Here is a 25,120-nt window from a genome sequence, read left to right as displayed (position 1 = left end):
GCTGGCCACACTGCTTTTGATGCAGCCCAGGATGCGGTTTGGCTTTCTGGGCTGCAAGTGTGCAGGCGAGATGCTCTATTTCTTAATGATGTACTAAAACCCGAGAAAAACAAATAAACCAGGGATTAAAAAGCAGAAGTTCAGAAATACAAAAAGAACGTTTATCGACTAATTGTTGAACTATAACATTAAGATGAAAAAAAGACCTTTTCTCAACTGATTTCAAAAATAAAACCAGAAATGATGAACACTAGAAATCAAAAAAAAAAAAGGGCGGGGAAGGAAAAAGAACTGTAAAAGTGCAGTGATTCCAACTTCCAGCAACCAGAAGGAAAAAAAGTCTCCAATTCCAGGAGTTCTTGAGTCTAATAACACATTATCCCCAATTCAGCAAAGCTCTCAAAGATCTCCTAGCAAATATCAGTCCTGTGCTTACCTCCCATTAAAATCAGTGTGATTTAGCCATCTGTTTAAGTACTCTACAGCACCGGTACCACTATAATTAAAAAATTTCAACGGACAATAAATACTAAAGAGAAAATAATAACATAGAAAATCTCACTTCTAGTAGTATAATAGCTGCAAAACAGCCTGGCGTCTTGGCTAACAGGAGGAAGCCCAACAAAGGGAATATTGTACAAAAAGGCAATTTACTTCTCAGGAATTTTCCAGTTCCCCTTTGCTGTTGCTGCAGTTATGCCCTTTAGAATTATGCCTTTCTCAAGCACTTGGCCTTCAGAGAGACTGCGGTGAAACCATTGGTTTGAATCTTCACCCATTAAAAGCAATTTTATGTTGTCGTAACTTCACAGGAATCAAATGAGTTATAACACCATAAAATTAGTGTAACATAATTATTTGTTGTCATAGAAATAATTACTGCTGGACAATATTGCATAACGGTTGCACAGAGACAATAACAGGCTAATAGACCTAATTTTATGAGATCTAAGCTATTTATGCAGCTCCTTTGATTAACACCAGAAGAAAGTGAACACACAAAGCATTATTACCACATCCACAAAGCCTGGCAATTTATGTAATTGCCTTACCTTATTATAGACAACACTGGGGTCTTCTACAGAACAAGCAGTGCGTGACCATCCCAGGCTGTATCAAAAGCCTTTGCTGCGCTAGTCTTCCTGCCAGCCTCTCTCAGAAGTACCATCTCTCTGCAACAACCTGCTGGCTTCCACATGTGGGAAAACTAGACCACTTCTGAACTGCCGGCTGACCTCAAGACACGGCTGAGGGTCTCCACTGCTAAATACACCGGCAGCTACACAATAAAGTAAAACCACAGAGTTCTCTTCTCCCTGAATTGCAGAATGCTCCCTGTCCCTCGTGATCAGGAATGCAGAAAGAGGAGGCACATACCACTCACGAACAGCATCTAGCACCAAAGTCACCTCAACCTGGCTATGACCAACATTAGACAGCACAGTGGCAAAAATCCAAGTGTCCATCAGGCTCCAGGTCTCTAGTAACCTGGAGATGAACAGGTGACACCAAGCTTGGGGAATTTAGGGGGGAAAAAACTCCAATATAGTCAAAAAGAAGACATTAAAAACATGCAAAAATGAGCTTCCATACAGAAGAAGGCATCACAGTATTATAAGTTGAAAAAGGAACATATTTACCTTCATATTTCACCACAACTTAATTCAAAATTGGAAGGCCATTCATGTGATTAGAAGGTTATTCATCTTATGATAACGTTGTGCAAATCTTTATCTTAATAAAATTACTTTCTTTTCCTGACTTTAGAGAAAAAATATCTATGCATTGCCCAAATTCTACAGTAATTTCAGTGGAATTACTTCTATACATAAAGACATGCCAATGCTTAAATTCATAACAGTGAGCTCACATACTTTTGCTGTAGGGATGTTTTTTTATAACAAGGTCTCGGGTTAATGCCAGAAATCCAAAGAAGGTCCAAAATTTCTCTGAAGTTCAAGTTACATGAATGTACCCAAAAAAGGATCATGAATATGTAAATCTGGTTCAAGTGAAACTGAAAAGTCATATTAAATGCATGAACTCCTGCTGTAGACAGTAACCTAGTATTATGCGAACAGTAACCTTCCAGTGCCTGTCTAATAATGAAACAAAAGTCTCCCCAAAGAGACAGGGAGGAGGACTCACAGGTTTAACGGCACACATGAATGTGAAGATTTTTTTACCAATTCCCAGACAGACTGTAAGTATCCTCATTTGTTTTACCAGAAGCAGAATAAGGTTGACTAAATTTTGGTATTATTCTTCACCTTTTCTTCTTGTCAGCAGTTTCTACAGGTATTGTTTTACACTGAATATTAAATTCCCTTGTAGTTGTCCCTGTTATTCATCAATTAGCTAGAAAGCAAATTTAGATCACTGCATTGGATTGCATGCTAATTATGTACCATTTAACCACCCTCTAATTTTAAACGTATAAGAAAATGGACTAATTGGCAGTGCTGGACACTAGTGACATCTACTCCTATCAAATGCGCTAAACACAAACATAGTGTGCGGCTCCCCATCACTCGTCTAGTATCTCTCAGCCCTGATCTAGCAGATGGAAGGATCCTCCAGCCGATCTCTGTCTGCTCTGCTGATCGCCACAGAGATACAGGTATCCAGAAATGATATAATACAAGTGACATAAACTATAATAAATCAACCATGCTGGGAAATATACCCATTATAGAATGTAAATTCTTAAAACATACGCAAAACATGTTTGTTTTACCTTACCCTTTGACCTTGAGCTCCATCTCTTCCGGGTGAACCTGATGCTCCTGGGACACCCTAATCATGATAAAGGAAGAGAAAATGATGAGATCAAGTTAACAGAATGCAACTAAATCACTTTCCAGTGAAACTGTATGACGTGCTTTTTGGATAAATGTTTTGGATAAATGGAACTGGGGAGTTCAATAATGGGTGGAGCCATAGCAGAGATTCAGTAAAGAAGGTATTTCCGTGAAATGAGGGGGCTGAACAGACAGTGTTGAAATGCACAGGTTTCATACCCCCTCACCACAATCCTCTGTTAATAACAATTTTGTCAAGTCATGCTTCCTCTGCCACTAAGCTGAAAAGAGAGCTTGATTTCCTACACGATTCCCATGCTGTGTCATCAGTACCTTAAACTGAAAATACAACTGCTATTTCTCTCTCTTATTGCTAAAACGGAGTCTGTTACCACATTGTCTGAAGCCAGTGCAGCAATATCAAAGGGGCAATACCTGCCTGAGCGGGATTACAAGTTACATCCAGCAGTTCCCCGTTGTTCAGATGAAATGTCACTCTCTGGCTCATAAAGACTGCAGAGCAGCAGTCTGGGACCATCACCACAGTGGTCCGGAAGGCTAACAGAACCGATTTATGAGGAAAGGCTGTATAAGTTTACTATCCCTAGTGCATATGAACAAGAAGGGGGAATTTGGCAACAACCAACAAATACTGGAGGGATACGATCAGCACAAGAGGCACATCTAAAAATGGAAGAGCAAATGATCCTGGAAAGCAGCAATCAATTGGAATGTAATACCCAGACTAAATACCAGACACGAAATTGAGTAAGATTCACTGAATACTACAGCTTTTTAAGATGCCAATCTTGTGAAAGATGGCATCAAAAAGACTAAGTGCCTGATCTGTCCTCCTAGATAATTCCAGGGAGAATTTAATGAGTTCAGAGTGAAAACAAGCAAATGCTAATTATTCACTGTGTAAGTAAAAATCTAAGGGTGGAGAGTTTCTGAGTCTATAGAGATCTAATTTCAGTGTTTAACAAGGTCAAGAAAGTAACCAGTTCTTCAGGCCCTGAATGATTTGGTCGCTGCACACCAGCATACCCCAGATTCCCGATTCCGAATCTCCGTTCAAATTCACCCCAACAACATGCTTCTCAGCACTTCTGAATGTGTGCCCTAAATTCACAATGATGTTAATTCAACATTCAAACTTAGTAAGCGACAGGTTAAGCAATAACTTAGGGAATACCTGCAGGCCAGGAAAACCAAGATCTCCCTTCTCTCCCTTTTCACCTGGTGGCCCCTGCAAATTAAGAATCACACACAGTAAACCAAATACATGGTTACTTTCCTATTTTTAATAGTTCCTTTCAGCTTCTTTAGAAAAAAGCAATTAAGCAACCAATAAGAAAACAGATTATTTCTTCTGCTGAAAGCAAACCTACAGACTATTTGCAAAACTGTAAATTAAGCATTTACAAATACAGAAAATAAAGAAAGTAAAACTAATTTTAAAGGATTCCAGAATTAACCTGATGAAACTATAGCCTTTATGTTACAAAAAAGGTCGTTATTTTCTTTTCTCCTCAAAGGAAATCTGTTTCTCTTCAGCCCTCAGAAGTATTTCCTATAATGATGAAACTAATGTATTTCTATGGAAACTAGATGTGTTTCTACACTACATACGCATGACAAAGATACACTTTTCTAGATAATAAACTAATTTTAATTAATTTTTTATCCAGAAACACAATTTCTCTATCAATTAACTATTCTTATAATTAACGTATTCTGTATTATTCTCTGATGACAGCATCATCAAGAATATACAGTTTTGGTAAATCGCTTCATTATATTGTACAGCAGCATCATATAGATGGGGTAAAAAGAAGAAAGTGTATTATACTGCAGTCAATTTTGAAAAAAAAGTCTAGCAGAAAAAATATACATATCTACTACCTTTCAAGGCTTGTGTGTACCCATCTACCGGACACATATATGAAACAAGATTAATGCTGCTGGTTCATTATTCTACCAATGGGTCTTTATGATGAAATTCTGAAACTTATTTCACAACAGCATTGCAAACTCCAGGCCTAATCATCTCCTCTGATGACAGATTCTGTAACTGTAGTAGATACTATTGCTTAATTTTGGCAGCGAATACAGTGTTCTTGCTTGGGTATACCTTTCAAGTCAGAACTGATCTGCCATGAGCAATACCACCACCAGAAAACGATAAAATATTAACATTTTGGTCTGGGGCCATGTTACAACCCCCACTGCAATTTTTTTCACTTGTCTCCAGGCCTGGATGTTAATACCTGAGTCATATTCAACCTGCGATCAAATACCTTCAGCTAACTAAAAGTTCAGATCCAAATAAAACCAGGAATGTTGGCATTGAACCCATGGCCACGCCCGTGTTGTTTAACACAAATCTGGGATTTCATCTCAAACATTGAAATTCAGATTCAGATTTCAGTCCAGTCTAAGACACGTGCTGTTCAAAACATCACAAGAAAGAACCCTATTGATTTTATAAGTCTCACTGGAAGCCCTTGAATAGAAAGTCCACTGGGTCCTTGTGGTCCTGGAGGTCCTTGCGGTCCAGGAACACCAATTTCACCTCGAGGTCCATCTGGTCCCTAAAGTAGCACAGAACATAAGTTAAACTCTTATCATATGGACAAAGGCAGCTTCTTTTTGAAGAATTCAATACCAATAGACTCAAAAAATACCGGAAATATGGGTTAACATTTGATTGAGCAGTTAAGGTTCAATTTAAAACTGCCTGGTTCCTTTATAAACACAAAAAATGAAAATTTATGCTGTGACAGCAGCATTCTGAATTTTATATCTTTTATCAAGGAACAAACAGGACAAGCAACTGTTATGAAAAGAGACGCACCAAATGCCAATGGCATTTCACTGTGCTTTTTCCTTGGCGACATGAGAGAGAATCTGGAATTCATTTCAAGCTTTACATGCAGCAGAGATAAACCAAGAACCTGTGCATCTGTCAACTGTGTAGTGCTGTACAAAGTACCTTTGGACCTGGATCGCCACGATGACCTTTGGCACCTCTGACACCTGGACCACCCTGTGAAGCACAAGCACAGGACTTGCTGAAAAACAAAACTCTCAAATAAACAAAAATGAAATCCAGAGAAGCCCAAACAGTTTTTTCTTGTTCCTGAATCAGTGAATAGTCTGTCCATATACGTCCGCTGGAGTAATTAAACTGAGAACATAATTAAGTGTGGCCATACACAGGAAAAGATTTAAAGACAGATGTGACTACTTTCTAGGGCCAAGACTGCACACCACGTAAGCATCAAAATAACACAGAAAGCTACGATATGGATGGGAATGTATACATGTGGTCACGCGTTCCCTTCCAGTTGCTGAAACCGGCACATCTCTCTGTTCTCACCAAAATCACCACATTGTTAAGGCTGAGTTTCCAGTGACTCAAGAACACTTTTCAGCAAGGACAACTCCAGGATCTACTCAACTTGCCATGGTTTATTTTAGAGCTACTCTTAGGTAAAATACTCTTTTGTCTGGTTTTCTCTTTTTTTGCTTTCTTCAGCAGTGCCTACATCTGTTAATCATTTATTAACCAACTGTTGCCTATTTTATTAGTATCATCTGAGACACTGGAGTTGCATATATCTATGGATCGCTGCCATGAACGTGTTTTGCATATACACGCTGCATGTGCTTTGTCCTCTAGGACAGCATAAATAAAGACATTTTTTTCCACTTTTTTCAGATCAATTTCCCTCTTCCCCCACCTGAGTATAGTAATTAATCTCTTGTGCTATGAGCTTGACAGGGATTCTACCCTTCTTTTTACTCAAAAAGGACCTTGTACAACTTGCCACCATAACTGAACAGTGTCTTTAGAGGCTACGTTAAGTACTTATAAAAATGACATATATGATACATATAAAAATAACAGCATTAAAGACATAAAACCAGAAAATATGCTTATCAGATTAAATGCATATGTAGTAGCTATGAGACTTCAAGTAGGAATACCAACAACAGAAACGTTTGGAAGCACCGGAGTACTCTTGCTCTTCAGTGAAGGTATCACGATACAGTCTTCATATGTGTGATCATGGAGCAGTTTTCTACTCCTTGTCCCAGATCCTTCAGTCTTTTCACTTCCACCCCACAGGTCTATGGCCACAACCTATTCCATCACGGTCGGCTACAACCCTAAAATCTCATCCCATGCTCTCCACAGAACCGTGTTCCAGTTGCCAGTTCCCACATTCCAGATCCTCGCGTTTCTGCATTCCAGCCCAGTAGCTCCCTCTGCCCTTTCTCCCTCCTCTATCTTTCTCCTCTCCCCCTCTCTCTCTCAGATTAAAAATCCCTACGCAAATAGTCAACAATATAACTGCAACTTGTTAACATAAGCAAAATCACAGTTTTCTTCCATTTCATTCTCAGAAACAGATTACGTTTTTATTGACTACGAATATATACTTAAAATTAGCCTGATGCCAAGCCAATCATATGCTTTAAGATTCACACTGAATTTGGTACACTTATCCATGTTTTGAACCCAGTAACATTTGCATGGTAAAAGCACACGTTCCAGAAAAGTGTTGCTTTAAGATGAAAACATCACAAGAGCCTCCCTCATTTTTCTCATAGATTTGTTTTGGTTGTTATTCCCCAGCACTCCTAAGCCGGTGTGACTAATTTCAAAATTTTCACTTCTTTGGCTTCTACTTCTAGCGAAGAATTCCTGTTATGCCTTTTTCTCTTATTTTAAATTAAAGCCAGTGCATTCCCGCAGAAACAGTTCTTAATCAACTGTTATCAAGTCACCTCCTTATTTCTTTTTAATAGTTAAAACCTATGAAGCACTGAAAGCTTTTCTTTGCAATTAAACTTCTCCAGTCCTCCGATATATTTTGTCTCCTCCTTCACCTTCTCCAGTTCTGCAGCACCCCGTGCAAATGCCGGCATCAGGTTTGTGTGATATCTTACTTTGACTTTGCGTGGGGAGCTTCAGACAGCATGATCAAATTCTGGCAAAGATGAAGCCAGAAAAACAGTATCCCATAATGAAAACTGCCAGATAATCTTAACTCTAAACGATACTTTGTCTTACCCAAAACGACCCACTTCCTAAGAGAGCTTAAAAAAATATTTCCAGAGTTACTATCCCAAACAAATGGAAGCCTTTTATTTGGAGTCTTTCTAGTCTAATGTCTAAAACTGGTTACACGGCAGAATCCTCATCCCTTAAACAGAAAAATCCTTGGCTTAGAGAAAAGTCACATGACATTTTAACGACTTGGAGCGGTATTGACCAGACACAGCACATGTGACTTTCTGACTGTTGGTCAGCGCAGAGATGAACACTGACTTTAGTCTTTTGCTCTGCTTTTTCCTAGGCCTCTTACTTTTTTTCCAGAGCTATGCCATCTAACTGTCTGGCAAAAAAGTATCACTTGTAACAGGCTGAGTTCCAGAATCACATACTCCCCTGCCTAGGCAGGTTTTTATGCTTGATTTTAAGCCTCCTCTTGCATGGCACTGTGCTACTCAAAATATTGTTAATCCTAAATGTAATAAATAGAAGTACATTATTTTACTGCTGGATTAAGCTTTGGCAATTCCTGATCTGTATACATTTGGAACTATAGTAACACACATCGTTCCAGTCAAATAACTTTCAAACATTTTTCATTTTACTGTGAAATGTGGTCAAACTACTCAATTTCAGTTGCATTTTTGTGTGAATTATCCCTGTGTCTTTTTCACAGAACACAAATCGGACACCTACGTACAGAAATTAAAACCTTAATCCTCACTTGATTTATAAACTGCATTCAAATAGGAGAACAGAATAATTTTTCCTTGTTCAAGATACACCTCTTCAGTGAATTTTCTCCTGAGTTCCTTTTTAAGTTTTTGTACCGGAGCCTGAAGAACAGTTCTTGCAGAAAGACTAACCTCTGAGCTGTTACTAGGATAAATGTCTGCTAGGATCCACTATGTGAATGACTTATGTGCACACTAATTTTGTTGTTGAACATCTATCTCAGGTAAATTGTGTACTTTAACCTTTTCAGAAACTTATTTTCCTTCACTGGCTCTTTCTCTTCAAAACATGCTCTTGGAGCATCCAGGCGACAGTATGAGCAGAGAAACACACAGTTCAAACTTGTTCACCGGAGGGCCTCATCCCAAGCCAGCTGAGCAAGCAGCCCTAAAATGCCAGTCAGAGTTATCAATCTAGTTGTAAAAGAAAAAAACACATGACTGTTCTACAAACATCCCGGTTAGGATTCTCATTAAACCAAACCAATAACAGACCATTGCAGAGCCCACAACTTTTCTAAACAGTTAAAAATCAGACTTGGTTATCTAAATTTAGTGAGCCATGTCTCAGCTGCCCGGTCTGATCCATTATCTGAGTTCTTCCACAAGCCAGTAAAGAGAAAGGAGATGTATCCCCTCTTTGTAAGATGCTATGCTGAGACAGAAGGAAAGTTAAATAATTCTTTTCTAGAAGAGACTATCTAGTTCCACCGGTTACGCAAGGAACTTAGATATACACTGACTTAACATTTACACAGTAAACACTTAGACGAGTGCTACCAATGTAACACCCCAAAGTACAGGTAAAAGCTGTGACAGTGTGTATTTCATCATTCACTGGCAAGCTAGAAAAAGTTTCAATTCAACTTTCACCAAAGCCAGTTCATTTCATCCTCTCTTCCCTTCACTGCTTTTAGGTACCTCTCTGCCTCTAGGAGCCCTCAGAAGAACCAGCACTTTCAGTTCTGCTTTCCAATATATACTTTTAGGGCTTTTAAGACAGAAAGGTGGTCTTTCATCATTTATCACACAAGTGGCATTCTCATACTCCATATCTTTAAATTTGCAAGAATGCTGTGAACTTAGCATTTTGGAAAGCTAAACTCAAAAGCCACATTTAATACACGTGCTAGAGTAGACAGATAGCAGGTGATCAAAAATTTGAAAATAAATGGCACTAATTATGCCATATCTACTAATGCTACAGACAGATAACAATGTTTAAGGTCTACAGATTACCCTAAGTGCTTCAGGTCTCAATTAAACCATTAAAAATTTGACTGACTTATTGGGTGAGAAGGTTTTTTACAGCATATTACTTAACACCTTTGCTATAAATTGAATGTAATTTTATCTCTTTGCCAACACTTGAAACCCTAATTTAACCTTATGAGTTATACAATGGCAGTATATTCACATGTCTTGGAATAAAGGTGGCCAGTGGACTGTCTGACTACAGCTGACCACAAACCTGAATAAAACCTTACCGGTGGTCCAGGAGGTCCAAGGGGACCCTTATTAGCTTCTGAGCAGGAACAAGCATGAGGAAGGGCAGGGCAATTTTCTTCATCTCTCTAAGGAAAGATCAAGATAGGAAGAGAATGATGTCCAAAACTTCAATTCCGACGTTAAGAATGTTAGGAATTGAACACACAGTACTACGCGGATGCCTCAAAAGCACCTACTTGATTTAGAAACACAGATCACATTGACTTTCCATAGGACAAGTAATCCAAGCAGACTTGAGCTTTTTTTGAAAACCCTTAACCATCCATTTCCATTAAAACATTTGTCTCAATAAAGGGGAAAGTAAAAGGTAAATTCTACAGTTATTGAAAGAGGTTTCTTACCAAGCCAGGAAGCTCACAGCATTTGTCCCGATTGGCCCATGAGGTAGCACAAACAATGTCAAACATCTGTAACTGCAACTGTTTAAAAACAAGGGTGATGTACAAAGTGACTGTTAGTGGTAAGATCAGTGCAAAACGGAGCCATCAGCAAAAAAAGGTACCTTGATTCAAGCACTCAGAGTAGACAGAGAAAAGGTATCAACTGAAAGCAGCTAATCACAAATATGCTAACTTAAACAGTAAAAGGCTTGTGTTCTAACCAACTTGTCCAAACTATCAGACGTTACGTGGACCAAGCAAGCTGTTCAAGGTTAAACGCTGCAGGCAGCTGTTGGATTATCCCCACGTCCTTGATTAAATTCCTGGTTTTGCCCAGTGGTGCCTCCGAATATTTCTTTCTAGAAAAGGAGGCATCAAGAGACAGGCAAAAGAGCTCAGCTTCTCAAAGCTGAGTAACTTCTCTTAACCCACTGGTACGGTGCTCAGATTTTATCTGGGACAAGGTTACTGTAGCCTATTACTTACACTGGAGCTGAGCCACAAATAATGTTTATCATCTTCTCCAGTTATATTTTGCTTTAGAATATGCCTTCTCTTAGCCATATTATTCCCAGGCAACTTAAGCTTAAGGACGGTGAAAAGCTTGTTCAACACACGACAACACTGGGCAGAAAATTCCCATCACAGGTCTGGGAACGTGGTTTGGACAGGAATTTAATCTACAAGAACACACACAATCGGTAAAAATAATGGCTGCTAGGTAGTCAGAAACAATATATTAAATAGGACTCAATGGTAAAACCAATTGTCTCCTTTGCAGCATTGAACTGAACAAAGGGGTCTAGAGAGATGAAGCTTTCTTCTGTTACTATTTCTATTCTTTTTCCATGCCTCATTTAAGTGCATACTGAATAGAGAGAAGAATGGAACAGAACATCCCATTAAATTAACCCCACATGTTAAAAAATCTGAGGAACTGCTAGAGATAGAACTCTCTTTGGTTTTGCTCCCATTATTATTTTCAGTGGCATTATTTTAACACTAGAACAGAGGAGTGAATTTAAAGACTTTCTGAAAAATGCATTGCTTCTAAAGCTGTTAAAATGAACTACATATGTGCACCTTCGGTTTTGACTCTTTTTTTTTTTTCTTATATAAGTCAACTAATATATTTTAAACAAAGGAATACTTTCATATGCATAGAAATTCTTCTTATCTGCCAGCAGATTAGCTGGTTTGTAGATATGCTGGACTGCAGATGCAGACTCACATAAGCTGGCTCCATGCGAAACACCTTAGACAGCTGAAGTGCAGCAGGAAGGCGGCTTTTGGACCCTTGGTTTGGCTCCACAAAGGTCTGTCCTGAGTCCAACAAGTCAGTGTCCCTGGCTACGTCAAATGCAAGCTGACTCCCTGTGGAGCCACTTAGAAGCCTCTTTGCTACACATCCCAAAGCTACTAATTCTGGGAGGGCTCATTAGCTTGAGCACAGAAGCACATGAACGTACGGCTCTGGGACTCAGAACGACCCTGGGCATTTGCATGATACTACACTTAAGCAAAGACGACATCCCAGAAAAGGAGAACAGAAACACCTGAGCTGGTTAAGCAGAAAGCAGCTTAGTTTCGGAAATAATTTGTAGTGCCATTTTTTCGTAACCCAATCCATCCCAAGCTATTCTGTTATCCTGAACCACGGAAGGTTGACCGTATGGGCTAAATTTATGCAGTCCTACATAGGCATGTATATGCATTCATTTTCTCTGGATTAGACAATCTAAAGATCCCTAGTGATCTCCAGCATGTTGGTGTAAAATAAAGAGCAAATGGACATTCCCTGAATTGCCGCATTCACCATCCAAATGTTGAGTGACTCAGTATTCTTATTTTAAAATATTATGTGGGTTGCTCTGATTCAAGCTAACTAACTAAACAAAGCTTTCTTTGCTACTGTTAAACTTTTATTCATAATTCTCTGTATTCATAGTGATTCTGCAAGCAGAACCAGTACAACAGAAAAGTCTGCCCATCCTCATCGGATCAGGCTACAGTTCTGCAAGGATTTCTCATGAGCAGATGACCCCACACTTCACTTTTTCTAACAGTACATTCACACGGAGGTAAACAAGTTAAATTTAAAAGAAAAGGAAACATCAATAAAGAGAAGGTTTACGAATTGTAAATAAACAATGTTTTAAAGCTGGACTTTTCAGTAAATCTCACTGCAGGAATAAAGTACGTTACTTGCTGTATGTCATGGTCGGGTTCCATTGCCCGAGCTGGCTGGAGTGCCTCATCCGGAGGTGCCTCACTATTAAGGGATGTTAAACGGGCCAGGCACCTTTAGCCTAATCCCCTTTTTGTCCTATCTATCTCTGTTTCTGCCTGTTCATTGAACTGTTGTACAGCCTATGCGTTGATGGGGAAAAAAAACCAAACTCTGATACAATTCTGTTATTTCAAATTGAAATGTTTTGCAAAATTCAGGTGATTGCACTGGATTAATTTATTAAAAAAAACCCAAACCATTAAAAATATTCTGACAACGTTAAACTGTTCCACATGAGTACACTCAGAACAAAACATCCAAAACTGTATTCCAAAATAACTGCCTGCCTGTTTTTATTTTATGTAATAAGCATCTCTAAAACTAAGATTAAAGCATTTCATGAAAACACAGCTGGTGAAAAAAAAAACTTTTCAGGACTGTCAACAAATCCCAATTTTCATATCGATTCAAAAAGGTTTTGGAAGTGTTTTACAAAAAAGACATTGTTGTTGTCTGCATGACTTCATGAGCCTCTTAAAACGAAGATACCGGAACGAAATAAATCTCCGTATTCTGTTTCCAACGGCGGCACAAGTGACATCTAATGAAGCACAAGGGTGTAGGTCATACTTCTACCTCAGAGTCCACTAGCTTCCAATGACTTTCAGATCAGGAATTTCCTGCCCCAGATTTGTTAAGAGCTAATATTTCCCTTTCATTCGTTTGTCCAGGCTTTCCTACAATCTAGATAAATATTTTGTACCCGCAAAATTCTATGGTAAGGAATTGCATGGATCTACTACCTGCTGTGAGAAGAACTTCTATCCCACCTCCTACTAGCTTGCTTTGATGTCCTCTAATTTTTGGAGTAGATGAAACCAACTCATTCATGCTTAATGTCACTTAAATGTGACTGTTCACACAAGTTCTACACAATATGCATAAAATGTGCAGAATAGAGACTTTAAAGAATGGTATTTAAGGTGCTTTCTTGACCTGCTCATAATTTGGTATCTATGGTAATACTTGAAGGCAGCTAAACAGCACTGTGGAGTAAAGAATTTTCATCTTCAGCTACACATTTGCAGTCTTACGTCAGTTTTACAGTTCATTTGAACAAAACCAAATTTTTCAGTGAGTGGGCTGTCTGACTTATCTTTTATAGATTCCTGGGTTCTAACAAAAGACACCATTTCTTTCCACTTCTTTACAAAGCCTTCTCTAATTCCAAGTTTTCCTAAGTTTGCCTTTTTCTGTTTCTATTGAAATGTGACTACAAAGGTTCCTCTGTGTAATTGTCCTTCCAGGCTTCATATAATTATTATCCGTAAGTTTGAGGCCTAAAGGCTCTTTTTTGTACGCAACCCTTTCTGAGGGCTTATTTTTTACTAAACAAGAGTATTCCCATATAGTAGCAAGTAAATACATTTCTGAAACCTCATTCCTATTCAAGTCAAGCCTTGAGTTCAAGGTTCACATTCTCGGCTAACCTCATTCTAAGGTCAAGAAAGTCCAAAGAAAATTAGCAAACAGTACTGCACAGCAAAGCCGCCCTCCTAAGATCAGCATCAGATTGTCAGTTCTTCTTCAGCAATTAAAGCTACCTGAAAAACTCAAACAAACCTTCTTAATGACATCTGAAGCAAAATGGACAGATTCCCACAGCTTGCTGTGCAAACAGAATGATCAATTTCTGCTTCTAGGAGAATAATTTTGAAGGAATGAAAAAGTACTTACTCTTGGGGAGGATCTTTCACATTTGAAATATTTTCTATTGTAAGAGAACTAGATATACTAAGACTGCTTACAAAGCAGTTCAATTATTTAATGAACAGATAGTGCACTTAGGGTAAGCATAGAGTAAGAGGGAATAAGAGACATGGGGAATAATTATCATCAAAACAAAGTTTAAATGATTCCAGGCAAAGGAGTTATACATTCTATTACACTATGTAATGAAATTTGGAAGACAAGTCATACCTGAATGTATGAACTGTATTTACCCATGTGTCTGAGAATAACATTTGAACAATGATGATCTAGTGATTTCGTTTATTAAAATAACCAAAACCAGATTTTGCCCAAGTTGAGAACTATTGCAGTCTTTCGTAGAATTACTGAAATGCTGGAACTTTACTGTTTCAAACATGAGTTTGCTCTACTTCAACTTAAAATTAACTGCAAAGACTCAAACACTTGCTTTTAGGATATTTTAAATGGTTTAAAGAATTGTTCTTGTTCTACTCACTGGTGCAGAGTTGTCTCTTGGTCCTCTGGATCTGACCATTCTCCCCAGCACTTCTATGCCATCAGAACTAATATTCCCTGCTGCATTAATGGTCTTCTCGCTCACTTGCTTGCAGTCAATAATTATTTTGGCCGTAGTCTTGCTGATAACAACATGCAACTAAGCAAAAGAAAAGATGCTTTAACATACAAAGGAGCACATAGGATACACTGATTTCCTGTGAAAAGTGAGGCATTTTTTGAAATGAGCGCCTAACTCCATGTTTGCTAATGCAACTCAGAGAATAATCCGTAGCAAATAATCTACATGACCTCTAGAGGTCTCTTCCAACCTGAATTATTGTATGATTCTAATCTGTTTCATTAATTTAGCTTATTTTTCCGCTTATGGAACATCTGTATTTGGTAAGAAAATAATTTATCCCTGACAAAAGACCTACACAATGCTCGTATACCACCCAGATCCCAAAGAACCCTTGATTTATGTGGTCAGTAAGAATTCCTGGGCCTTGTATGATCCTGCTATATAACGCTGGATTTCACCAATACATCCTTTATAGCCACTTGCAAAAGCCAAAACGAAGCAGTAAAATTTAGCCTATAAACTATACATTAACAACACAGCAAAATCTTTCATAGTGAAGTTTTTTACACAGAAAAAAATCAAATCACACCAAACGCAGTACAAAAAAGCAGAGCACAGCAACAAAGTTAGTTCCTTCTGCCTTGGCTCACACTCTGTTGTCCATCGCTGATGCAGCAAAGACATTCCCAGCAGAGAGGACAATCCTAACCACAACTGTCCTGTCATGAGCAAACTCTCAGTTCAGCAAGGGAAAGAACAATTTTTTGGGGAAGAGACCAGATGAAGAGCTGGTAGAAATGCAGTGCCTTCTCTATACCAGTACACTATGTGGAGACGGGAGAGAGTCTCCAAGGTGAGAGAATGCCAGGAAGAAATCCTGTAGCTGCTTTGCTCTGGGCTCAGCGGGAACTAAATAACCACAAAGCTGCTATGAATTTGGTCTCCTGCACCTTTCAAACACAGGTAGAGCAGGCATCCTTATTCAAAATGCAGAAAAATGCTTAAGAGGAGAATTTGCTAAAGCCTCACGTATTTCTCCAAAGCACAACTTAAGAGAGCCAGAATTAGATCCAAGCTCTGACCCACCTTCCCTTTCTTGCTCCATTGGTTAAGAAGAAAGTACAGAAAAGTTAATCTCTGTAAATACTATCTCTCTAAACACAGTCTCCTTTTTTTTGGTTAGTAAAGGTACAAACACCAGAAATAAAAGTGAACAACAAAAGCACTTTCCACAAAAAGTATGTGCTACAATCCCAGCACTATTTCATCTGCTTTTGGAAAGAATGTTAGAAGTTCTTTAACAGCCAAGAAACTTCGACATGGCATAGCCCTTAAAATATGTTTAAAAATAACAATTCTGGTCAAAAGAAGGATAATTTTTTTTGCTGGACTTTTTCTTTTCATTTTGAGTGACATTTCCAATCCAAACCTTAAAAGGAAAAGCCAATTTATTTCTAAATTGCTTTTCAAGGCAAGTATTTTTAATCAACTCTAAAATACGGTCACGAAGCATGAGATGAAAATTGATCACATCAGCTTCATCACAAAAGCTATGACTTTTTTAATGTTAATTAAATATTTCAAAGAGACTTAAGACGGTTTGGTAAATGATTCTGAATATGCAAAATAAATTTCGTTTGGCAGCGGCTGACCACATGAAAGAAGATTTCAAAACATGAAAAACTCCCAAACCTTTATTCAGAGTGCAGTTTTTTCCTATTACCATTACTAACCTTATGAAAACTCCCATAAAATATCTTCCTTATTTCAGGACCTTCAAAAGTCACAGTTTGAAAATCTCCTTTGTAGTCGTAGTTAAAGAAAGTCAGAGTTTTACCACCATCTGTGTGAGAATAAAAATAAGGGCTCCGGGTGAGAGGAAGGAAAGGCCTGATACGTTATCTGAAAGGGTCAATTTTATGTTTAACAAAGACGACCAAAGATGTCAGATCACATGTTAGTAAAACACATTCCTAAGTGATATACTGACCCAGAAATAACAAGTTATCTCAGAGAAATGCTTTTTTCTGCTCTGACAGGAAGGACGGGCCAATAGTTGGGAGTCTACTTCACCCATATCTACCTGGATCCTACTCTCCCACTAGTTCTCTGTATGACTTGGACAAGTTCCTCAAATTAGCTAAATGCCTAATTCCCACCTATTTTAAGGTGACATATCTAAAAGATTGTAGGAAAGAGAGAGAGATAAGTACAAATATACCTCTTTTAAAACTGGCAGCTATGAAGCACAGCCATCAGAGCAGCTACATCTTCTCAATAGTAAGTATGGAAACTTTCTAAATTATAATCCCTGTTTTACAGTTGTAGAAGTCAAATCAAGTAGAAATGAGGAGTCATCAAGAGTTCATGTCTCTAGCTTTAAGTCTGCTATCTACCAGACTGCACCACATCTACGTATACTGTACTGTCAGTACACTGGCATGTATCAAGAGAGATTCCATTAGAACCAGATTCAGAGCAGTGGAAATTTTAAAAGCAAATGATTAGCTCCCTTACATCAATTTACACCTAGTACAGCTCTTTGGATTTCAGTATCATTGCTCCCACTTTACAGCAGTGTACTCAAAATTTGACTCTAACTCCAAATTAAACTCGGTCAAATTAAATCTAAGAAACATCCATTAGGGACTATCACCTTCCAGATACAGATAGTTGTTCTAGCAGCAGATTAAATCATTGGCAATAATAAACCTTGACAGAGAATGAATCATTCATACAGTTAAAGTCACTGATAAAATACAAAATACATACTATCTAAAATAACTCCAACCAGTGGTTCATATTCTTCATTTAAAATCTCCCAAAGAGCAAATGGCTCTTGAGGTGTGTCGGGGAGTATACGAAAGAGAAACGTAATGGTGTAATCAGAAGGGAGACCTTCAGGATGCAAATACCTGTAAGAGAAGGAACGTCTTATAAACTGAAACAAACATTAAATCTGGTGATTTATTCACCAGATGCTCACTTAACACGCCTTCTATTACTCTGAATAAGTGTTTGCAAAATCTACTCAACTCGATAACTATCAAAAGAATACTTATGAAGAAAGAAGCTATCTTTTCCCTTGAAATTCACAAAATTGCATTTAATTTTTTTTTTTTTTAATTTTAACCAAATCAGAGATCAGCTTTTTAAAATTAGTAGTCATTCGCAAGACCCTTGCTATCGTCTGGTTTAACAGACAATGAAAATAGAAGTTGCTTGGAAGACCAATCTCAATAGACGTGTCCTTTGTCATTAAACCATCACTAACGGATAGAAATTAGGAAGGACAGAGACTGTTATAAATTACAGGGAATGTAGTTTACACATTTCAACACCAGTATATAAGAAAGTGAAGTCAAAACAGATCACACATACAGAAATACAATCTGTTCTCCTAGAATTTTTGCAGGAGACAGAGGAAGTTTATGATATAAAAGTAGTATGTTGTTTTATCCCATTTCCTAAAAATTGTTATTTAGTATTTCAGATGTAATTTAACCTTGTGTTGTCAAATCCCAAAGTGGGACATTTGGACAAGTGTCTGAAAGGACTGACCATATTTTTAAAATGTTAATTAGCCTGATTCTTTAAAATCACAGTAAAGAGATCTGAAAGCCTGAAGACATTATTTAACCAGTTTATTTTCCCAAAATATGATCCATTCCTTCTAAAGTGTTTCTGGCACTTATAAGATGTATAGATATGAATCATGCTGGAAAAGGGGTTAAATGTGATATATAATCAATATACAATGGTCTGTAGATGATCAACCGTGATGTTACACTGCACGTTTCCCACAGAGAAAAGAGAGAGGCAACTCAACAGGTATAAGAAAAAAGCCTTACCGTATGCCCGTTGTATAAAGTGCAAATAAAAGAAAACTCAAATAAGCAACAGGGGAAACACAAGGTTTGGGGAAACAGCACTCAAAAAGCAGAATAACAATGATATTCAGTGCACAGATGAGATGACAAAAATGAGTGGTATTGTTCAGACGTACCTGTAGATCATCAAGAGAAAGGTATTCTCTGAACCATGAAAGGGAGTGAAAGCCTAACGAAGCAGTAAGATTGGGCTGGGGATGTAGCTAGAGAAGAACATATAAATGCAGCAGATCCGATTAGAAAGAAGCAGAAAGGGAAAAAGAAGTGAGAAATGCTAATCCCTGGAAATTCCACTCCATCTAGACCCAGGAGGAGACTAAACGCAGAGAATGTGAAACAGCTCCAAGAAGTATAGCTCCGACTGGATAATCGCACAAAAAGACTAAGATGACTTCTAATGTAAACCTTAAAAGTAATTTCCCACTGTTTTTCTTTCTTATTTATCTCTGCTAAAGAATACTTCTTGTTACATCTTCCCATGTCTAATCCAGCAGGGCCACTGCCTTTCTCTGATGCCACTTAATACAAAGTGGGGGACTGGACTGAGAGAAACCAACGGCAGCACACACACTATTCACAGAAGAAACGGAGAGTTTCCATCACTTCCTCTCTGAGGAATGACTGTAAAAGTTCAACAGGAGATTTCTTCATTGCCTCCTCCACATCTCTCCCAGGACACAGTCCTCATGACTGAACTATGTCTTTCCCCCCAGGAAGGTACTAGATGATGTTCACACATACTCATTCCAACATAAGGAGATAATCTTCCTTTGTAATCAATGAATGGACATAGCCTGATGCTGGAAGTGACTGAGGACACCTAAAGCAGGTTCCCACTCTGATTCAGACTTCAAGACACTGCACACAATGAAGTCTTATAGACTTCAGCCCACATTCCAGAGGCACCTTTCACAAAGTACTACATACTGGAACCTGCCCATACACACAGCTGCATAGAGCTGCTAGGTGCTAAACTGGCACAAGCCTGAAAGTGGCTCATGTGGGATATCCAAACTAGCCAGTAGGCTTACCCACTTTTACCCCCAACTGCTAATTTTGAATGAAACTGATTGAGGAGTCTGGACACCAAACACTCTTCCTATTCATTAGTATAATGCAGATAAACATTTGCTCTTCTGACGTGAAAATACTGGTCCCTAAAATGAATAATTGCCTGCATTGGACAATATTCAGGTGTTTTATGAATAATTTACATGTCAATACATACTTGGTAGGCTGGGATACCAGGGCATCCTTGTGCAGTCTGTAACATGGGTAAACATTAAATGTACCAGGTTCCATTGAAACCCCTTCCACAGCTGAAAACTCCTTTTCAACCAAACCAAACATTTCCATCATTTTAAATCCTGGAAGGCAATAAAATATACATTCTATTAATTTAAATTAATACCACATTACAGGAAACAAAAAAGGACAAAGTCAGTTGCATCAAAGAGTTTCATATCACCATCTGTTTAACAGCTGTTAGCATAGAGGGAAATTTATTGCCTAATACTGTGAAAATCAGGTAATGAAAATGATTCCATAAATCAGAAACAAAAATGAACACAAAAATACTGTACCTGCAAAATTATTGCCGTCTTTAACTACCAATGGGCAGGCTGGAAAAGAAGGAAAGATATATTTAAGGACACAAAACACATCCCACTGGGTCAGAACAATGATCTACTCAGCCCAGTACTCTATCCCCAACAGCAGCAAAAGGAGATGCTGGTTAGGAAGGGCATGCAAACCTGGCCACCTTCTACTCCATTCAGTTGATGCTCCTCAGGATCCACAAGGGTTGTAGGAAAGATGTTAAAGGGTACATCCCTGTGTGTTACATATAACATCCTTTGATGGATCTGTTGTTCATGAATTTGTCTAATCCTTCTATGAACCTGCCTTCACAACCTCTTGTGGCAAAAAATTCACTGCTTGCTGCATAAAAAAGTATGTCTTATACTGGGTTTTAACCAAGTGCTCCCTAGTTCACTATTTGAGAGCTTCTCCAGCCTAACTCCAGCTCAGGCTCGTTTACTTTAGCTGCCATTCTCCGTACCTTTTCAAACTCCAAAATAGCTTTCATGAGCAAGAGAGGCCAGAATTGCATGCAGTCCTTAAGATGTGTGCACGCATTTTAAATAGCTGTAAACGTGTTTTATATTTTTCTTCTGGCAAGGAGGAAGGTAAACCAATCTCTTCCAGGAAAGGTGCCCTGGGAAATCAATAAGCCTAGGTGCAGAGTGTCAAATACGGCACCCCAGGATACTCATCTTCAGAGATGACTTTTGGAACACAAGCACAAGTGACCAATAAATGCTACTATTGAGTATTCTCGACGTTCAAAGTTCTCTCTACCATTGCAAGTAGCGTTTATGGTCAAAACCAAAGAATTGATGGGACACAAGCAACATATTTGTGTTCAACAGCTCTCCTAACTCACAGTCCCGTAACTCACATAATCATAAATCATTCACGGCAGCTATATACTGCCTAATTCCTGCCTCATATACAAGAAAACATTCTAAGGGCACACACCTAAAAGCATGTGAATTACTCATCTCTAACCATTAGGTGTTGTTCCAGAATGTCTTTCCCTTCCTTTTCATAAAGAGTCTGAAGTGTGGCATTTTCACAGATTTCAAAGAGTTTGAGGCATGTTTTATGCTTTTCCCTAGGCTACAACTCTTCTGTTTTCTATGATGATACAAACATTAATCATTGGCTCTCTGTTAATAGATTAATCATGTGATTTGAATAACAATTAATGTAGTTAACTCTACTCTTATAGATGGTTACAGTAGCCTATAAAATAAAATATAATTAAATTTTTATGACTAAATTCTAAACTATTAACAATGTTTCAAATCTGAAATCTCTTTCTGACAACCAGTGGATCTATTCTGCATTTATAGCAAACAGCTATTAATTATTTTCAAGTCACAACAACTTTAAAGTCCTTAATCTTTTATGGAAACAACATTAGAGTTATAATACCTACAAGTAAATTATGTTTAAAAAGGACATTTTCAAGAATACCTTTTAATAGAAAATTAATAGTTGCAAAACCCCCCAGTATTTAGCACTTATTCTATAAGCAAAAAAAAGTCAAAATGGCTAACTTGCTGATGCAGTTTCACAAACAAAAGTGATCAGCTCATCTTCAATCTTTGCAAAGGCATCAAAGTCATCCACAAAGAAGACATGTCTTTCACTGGGCTTGCTGCCAATATTCACTAACTCTGAATAGTCAGCATCGGCAACTCCAATAGCAAAAAAGCTGAAACCTGTAAAACAAAAAAGAACACTCTTGTGAGTCAATCATTTAGAGAGTGGAAATACAATATGAACACAACTGTATTTGCACTGGCTCCTTTCCTGATTAAATACAAAGGTGGAAATTTTATTATCATACCATAACACAAGAAAATTCATGCATGTAATCTAAAATAAAGATAATACATTCTCTGTGAGAGATTTTTTTGGCTATTTATGCTTAATCAGTTAAAGTTAATGCTTCAGTGTTTTCTTGAAGACATCTAAGACTACTCTGTAGTTTAAAGTTTTAGCATATGTTTAAACAATTTTCTAATTTAATTCTATACTGTATTACACACAAAAATATCCAGGTATCAAGTATATCCTAAATACAAAGCACAGAAATTAATTTCCTGTAGGTCTTTCACAGATTTTGTTCTCTGCCATATATTAATCCGCGTTTTCAAGCCACCGGTGCCTCATGAGTGAACACTGAAATTAATGTGTTCTCATTTCATCAGCAAGTAAACTGCACTAGCTGAATATGTTCTATATATCCTGCGTCAATATATTTCGAAATTTGAGCCTGACTTCAAAGATTTAAATGAAATGGGAATTGTATCCTATATGTTTGAGGAGCCACAAACTAGCTAAAAGTTTTTCAACATTTTCCTTTCCGTAAAAGATAAAGAAAAAGCCTGCCTACATGAGGCTGGATATTGTTAACGGACATACTGTTCTTGCACAGATCAGTCCCAAATTTACTCCAGTCAAGAAATATTGTCTTTAAGTTCGAATGAGGCCCAAGGGCATTCATCACCTTCTGTGAAGCTTTTAGCACAACAAAACTTTGACTTAATGTATTATAACAACATCTTCATGTCTCATCCAAGATCAGCACCTCTTCATGCCAGTCCCTATCACAGATGCGAGTCAGTACCTGCTCCGACCTGTCTGCAGCCTGAGCATACAGCACCCACAGACGGAAATGGGAGAGAGGAAGTCATTTGTCCATGGTGACACATCCCAGTCAGCAAGTGAACTCCCACCGTATGCCGCCTCCTCTCCAGGTTGTTGCCAGGCTAATAGTTAATAAGGCAACTGCAAGACTCGGCTGACAGTTGAACATTCGTTGTTCTGCTTAGACATAGACTCCAATTCAATCTCAAATCTGAGGTTTTCTTGATTGCTACTTAAAACAAGTTATGCATGCTCTACTATTTTGTGATATGATTTTATTTATGAAGGCACCGCACTCAGCCTGTAGCAATAATACAAGCAGGCAGCCATGCTCAACGACTGCATCGCGTTCCAGGTATCAGTGATGTAACTGGTAACTTCATAGCCGCCAAACTCTAAAGGCAAATAAAAAAGCATGCATGTAATTTCTTCTAAGACTTCCTCACATTAATTAAAAGGATGATAGCTTTTTTCTTCCATCCTTTAGTTTTGCTCCATGTGGCACGCTGTGCCCTTTGGGTTTTGGTACAAACCCCAGCATCAGACATTTCTACAACTAACCCGGTTCTTATGCTTAGACTCAAAACACCGTGTGGCTGCTTAAAGCTCTAAAGTTGGTGGTTTAAAATAATTCCTAAAGGTAATTAGTGTAACACAAGTGCAGATCAGAACCAGTAAAAGAACATACAAAAGAATTTTCAAAGGACCACTTATATAGAAAACAAAACAGTTCAGTTTGCTGGTAACCACGAGACTACACTTCATAGATGACAGTCCAGATTCTCAGAATCATGTCCCTGAAATTCTGCATCATGGGAGCAATTCCATCGATTACTACATGATTTTAGCACTGCTGCTAAAAGGAAAAACAATAGTATTAATCACCAAAAAACATCCAGAATCTAATATCTAGTGATATTCTGAGTTTCTCAGCATTTGCTGTCTGTTTTCTTTAAACTTGGAAATCTTCCTGGAGCAAAAGTTACCCTTACCTCATGCCCACACTTACGTAGTTATAATTAATGAGAAAAAGGAAAATGTGAATAGTTCTTAAAACTACACATTTTACCATCTATTTGCATTTCTCTGGAGACTTTGTTCACATCGTCCTGTGATCGCCCATCAGTAATGACAACCAAAACCTTTGGAATGCCCCTTCTCATGCCTGCCTCTCCAGTAAACAAGACTTCTCTTGCATGTTTAATGGCTTTGCCTGAAACAGAAAAAATTGACAACATACTTTCACTGTGACATAAATCCAATTTCTATTGGCTTCTCATATGATATGTCGGACATCAATAAAAGGAGATATCTCCACATACTCTGCCCCAAATGTGTCTGCTCAGAGCTATGATTTAAGACCTGAATAATTATCATGAGACTGAAGAAAGCCGAGCACCTAGCTAAAACCAGATTTCAGTAAGAGCTGTTGTGTCGTCAGCAGTCTGCAAATCAGTGCATTCTGTAGTTATTAAAATAGAGAGTTAGAAAAGTTTAATTTTTACCCTAAACCTTTAAAATTTGATTGCTTCATTTCTTCAGTTCAAGAAGGTGAAGTTCAAGAACGTGACGTGTGGGAAACAGTATTCTGTGCGGGTTAGAGATAACAAAATCTTCCCTTACTGGATCGTAGGGCACAGTCCAGGTAACAACTGGAAGTGCCATTGTAGCATTTTCTTGAGTAAATGGAAAATGTGTTATTTTGATACTACTGAGATTGGAGGCAATGCAACAGCTGCAAGAAATTTCTGTGCAGTCTGAGAATAACAAAACATACAGTTTCCAACTAAAACAGATTTTAACCCTTTCAGCACTCATCTCTAATTTCTTCACATCAGAGAGCTATCTTAAGGGATTAATTAAAATGTAACTACATTCAGTTAACAGGCATCTTCTCCCAGTCCAGTCTTAAACAGAGCAGTGAGGCTTAACTGTCCTGGCTTATAACCAAATAGACC

At 38.1% G+C, this 25,120-nt stretch overlaps 1 protein-coding gene across 8 annotated transcripts in view; it reads right to left on the bottom strand.

Moving 5' to 3' along the window:
- Positions 1 to 25,120, bottom strand: part of COL14A1 (collagen type XIV alpha 1 chain) — a 134,594-nt gene that overhangs the window by 28,577 nt on the left and 80,897 nt on the right. For 7 of the 8 annotated variants that reach the window (XM_063327463.1, XM_063327465.1, XM_063327464.1 and 4 more), the window contains 13 exons: positions 24,232 to 24,375; positions 22,067 to 22,231; positions 20,525 to 20,563; positions 20,170 to 20,308; positions 17,824 to 17,966; positions 16,785 to 16,894; positions 14,968 to 15,126; positions 10,451 to 10,528; positions 10,088 to 10,174; positions 5,797 to 5,850; positions 5,300 to 5,395; positions 3,997 to 4,050; positions 2,743 to 2,796 (listed from right to left, as the gene is read on the bottom strand). In XM_063327463.1, the coding sequence (XP_063183533.1) occupies positions 2,743 to 2,796; positions 3,997 to 4,050; positions 5,300 to 5,395; positions 5,797 to 5,850; positions 10,088 to 10,174; positions 10,451 to 10,528; positions 14,968 to 15,126; positions 16,785 to 16,894; positions 17,824 to 17,966; positions 20,170 to 20,308; positions 20,525 to 20,563; positions 22,067 to 22,231; positions 24,232 to 24,375 (1,322 nt within the window). Of the gene's footprint in view, positions 1 to 2,742; positions 2,797 to 3,996; positions 4,051 to 5,299; positions 5,396 to 5,796; positions 5,851 to 10,087; positions 10,175 to 10,450; positions 10,529 to 14,967; positions 15,127 to 16,784; positions 16,895 to 17,823; positions 17,967 to 19,057; positions 19,145 to 20,169; positions 20,309 to 20,524; positions 20,564 to 22,066; positions 22,232 to 24,231; positions 24,376 to 25,120 lie in introns of those variants that run through there. The other variant, XR_010070071.1, reaches the window with a different exon arrangement.

This window comes from Chroicocephalus ridibundus, chromosome 2, assembly GCF_963924245.1.
Source record: "Chroicocephalus ridibundus chromosome 2, bChrRid1.1, whole genome shotgun sequence".
Classification (NCBI taxonomy): Eukaryota; Metazoa; Chordata; class Aves; order Charadriiformes; family Laridae; genus Chroicocephalus; species Chroicocephalus ridibundus.
The sequence above is the reverse complement of the archived record's forward strand: the minus strand, read 5'-3'. Positions and strand labels throughout refer to the sequence as shown.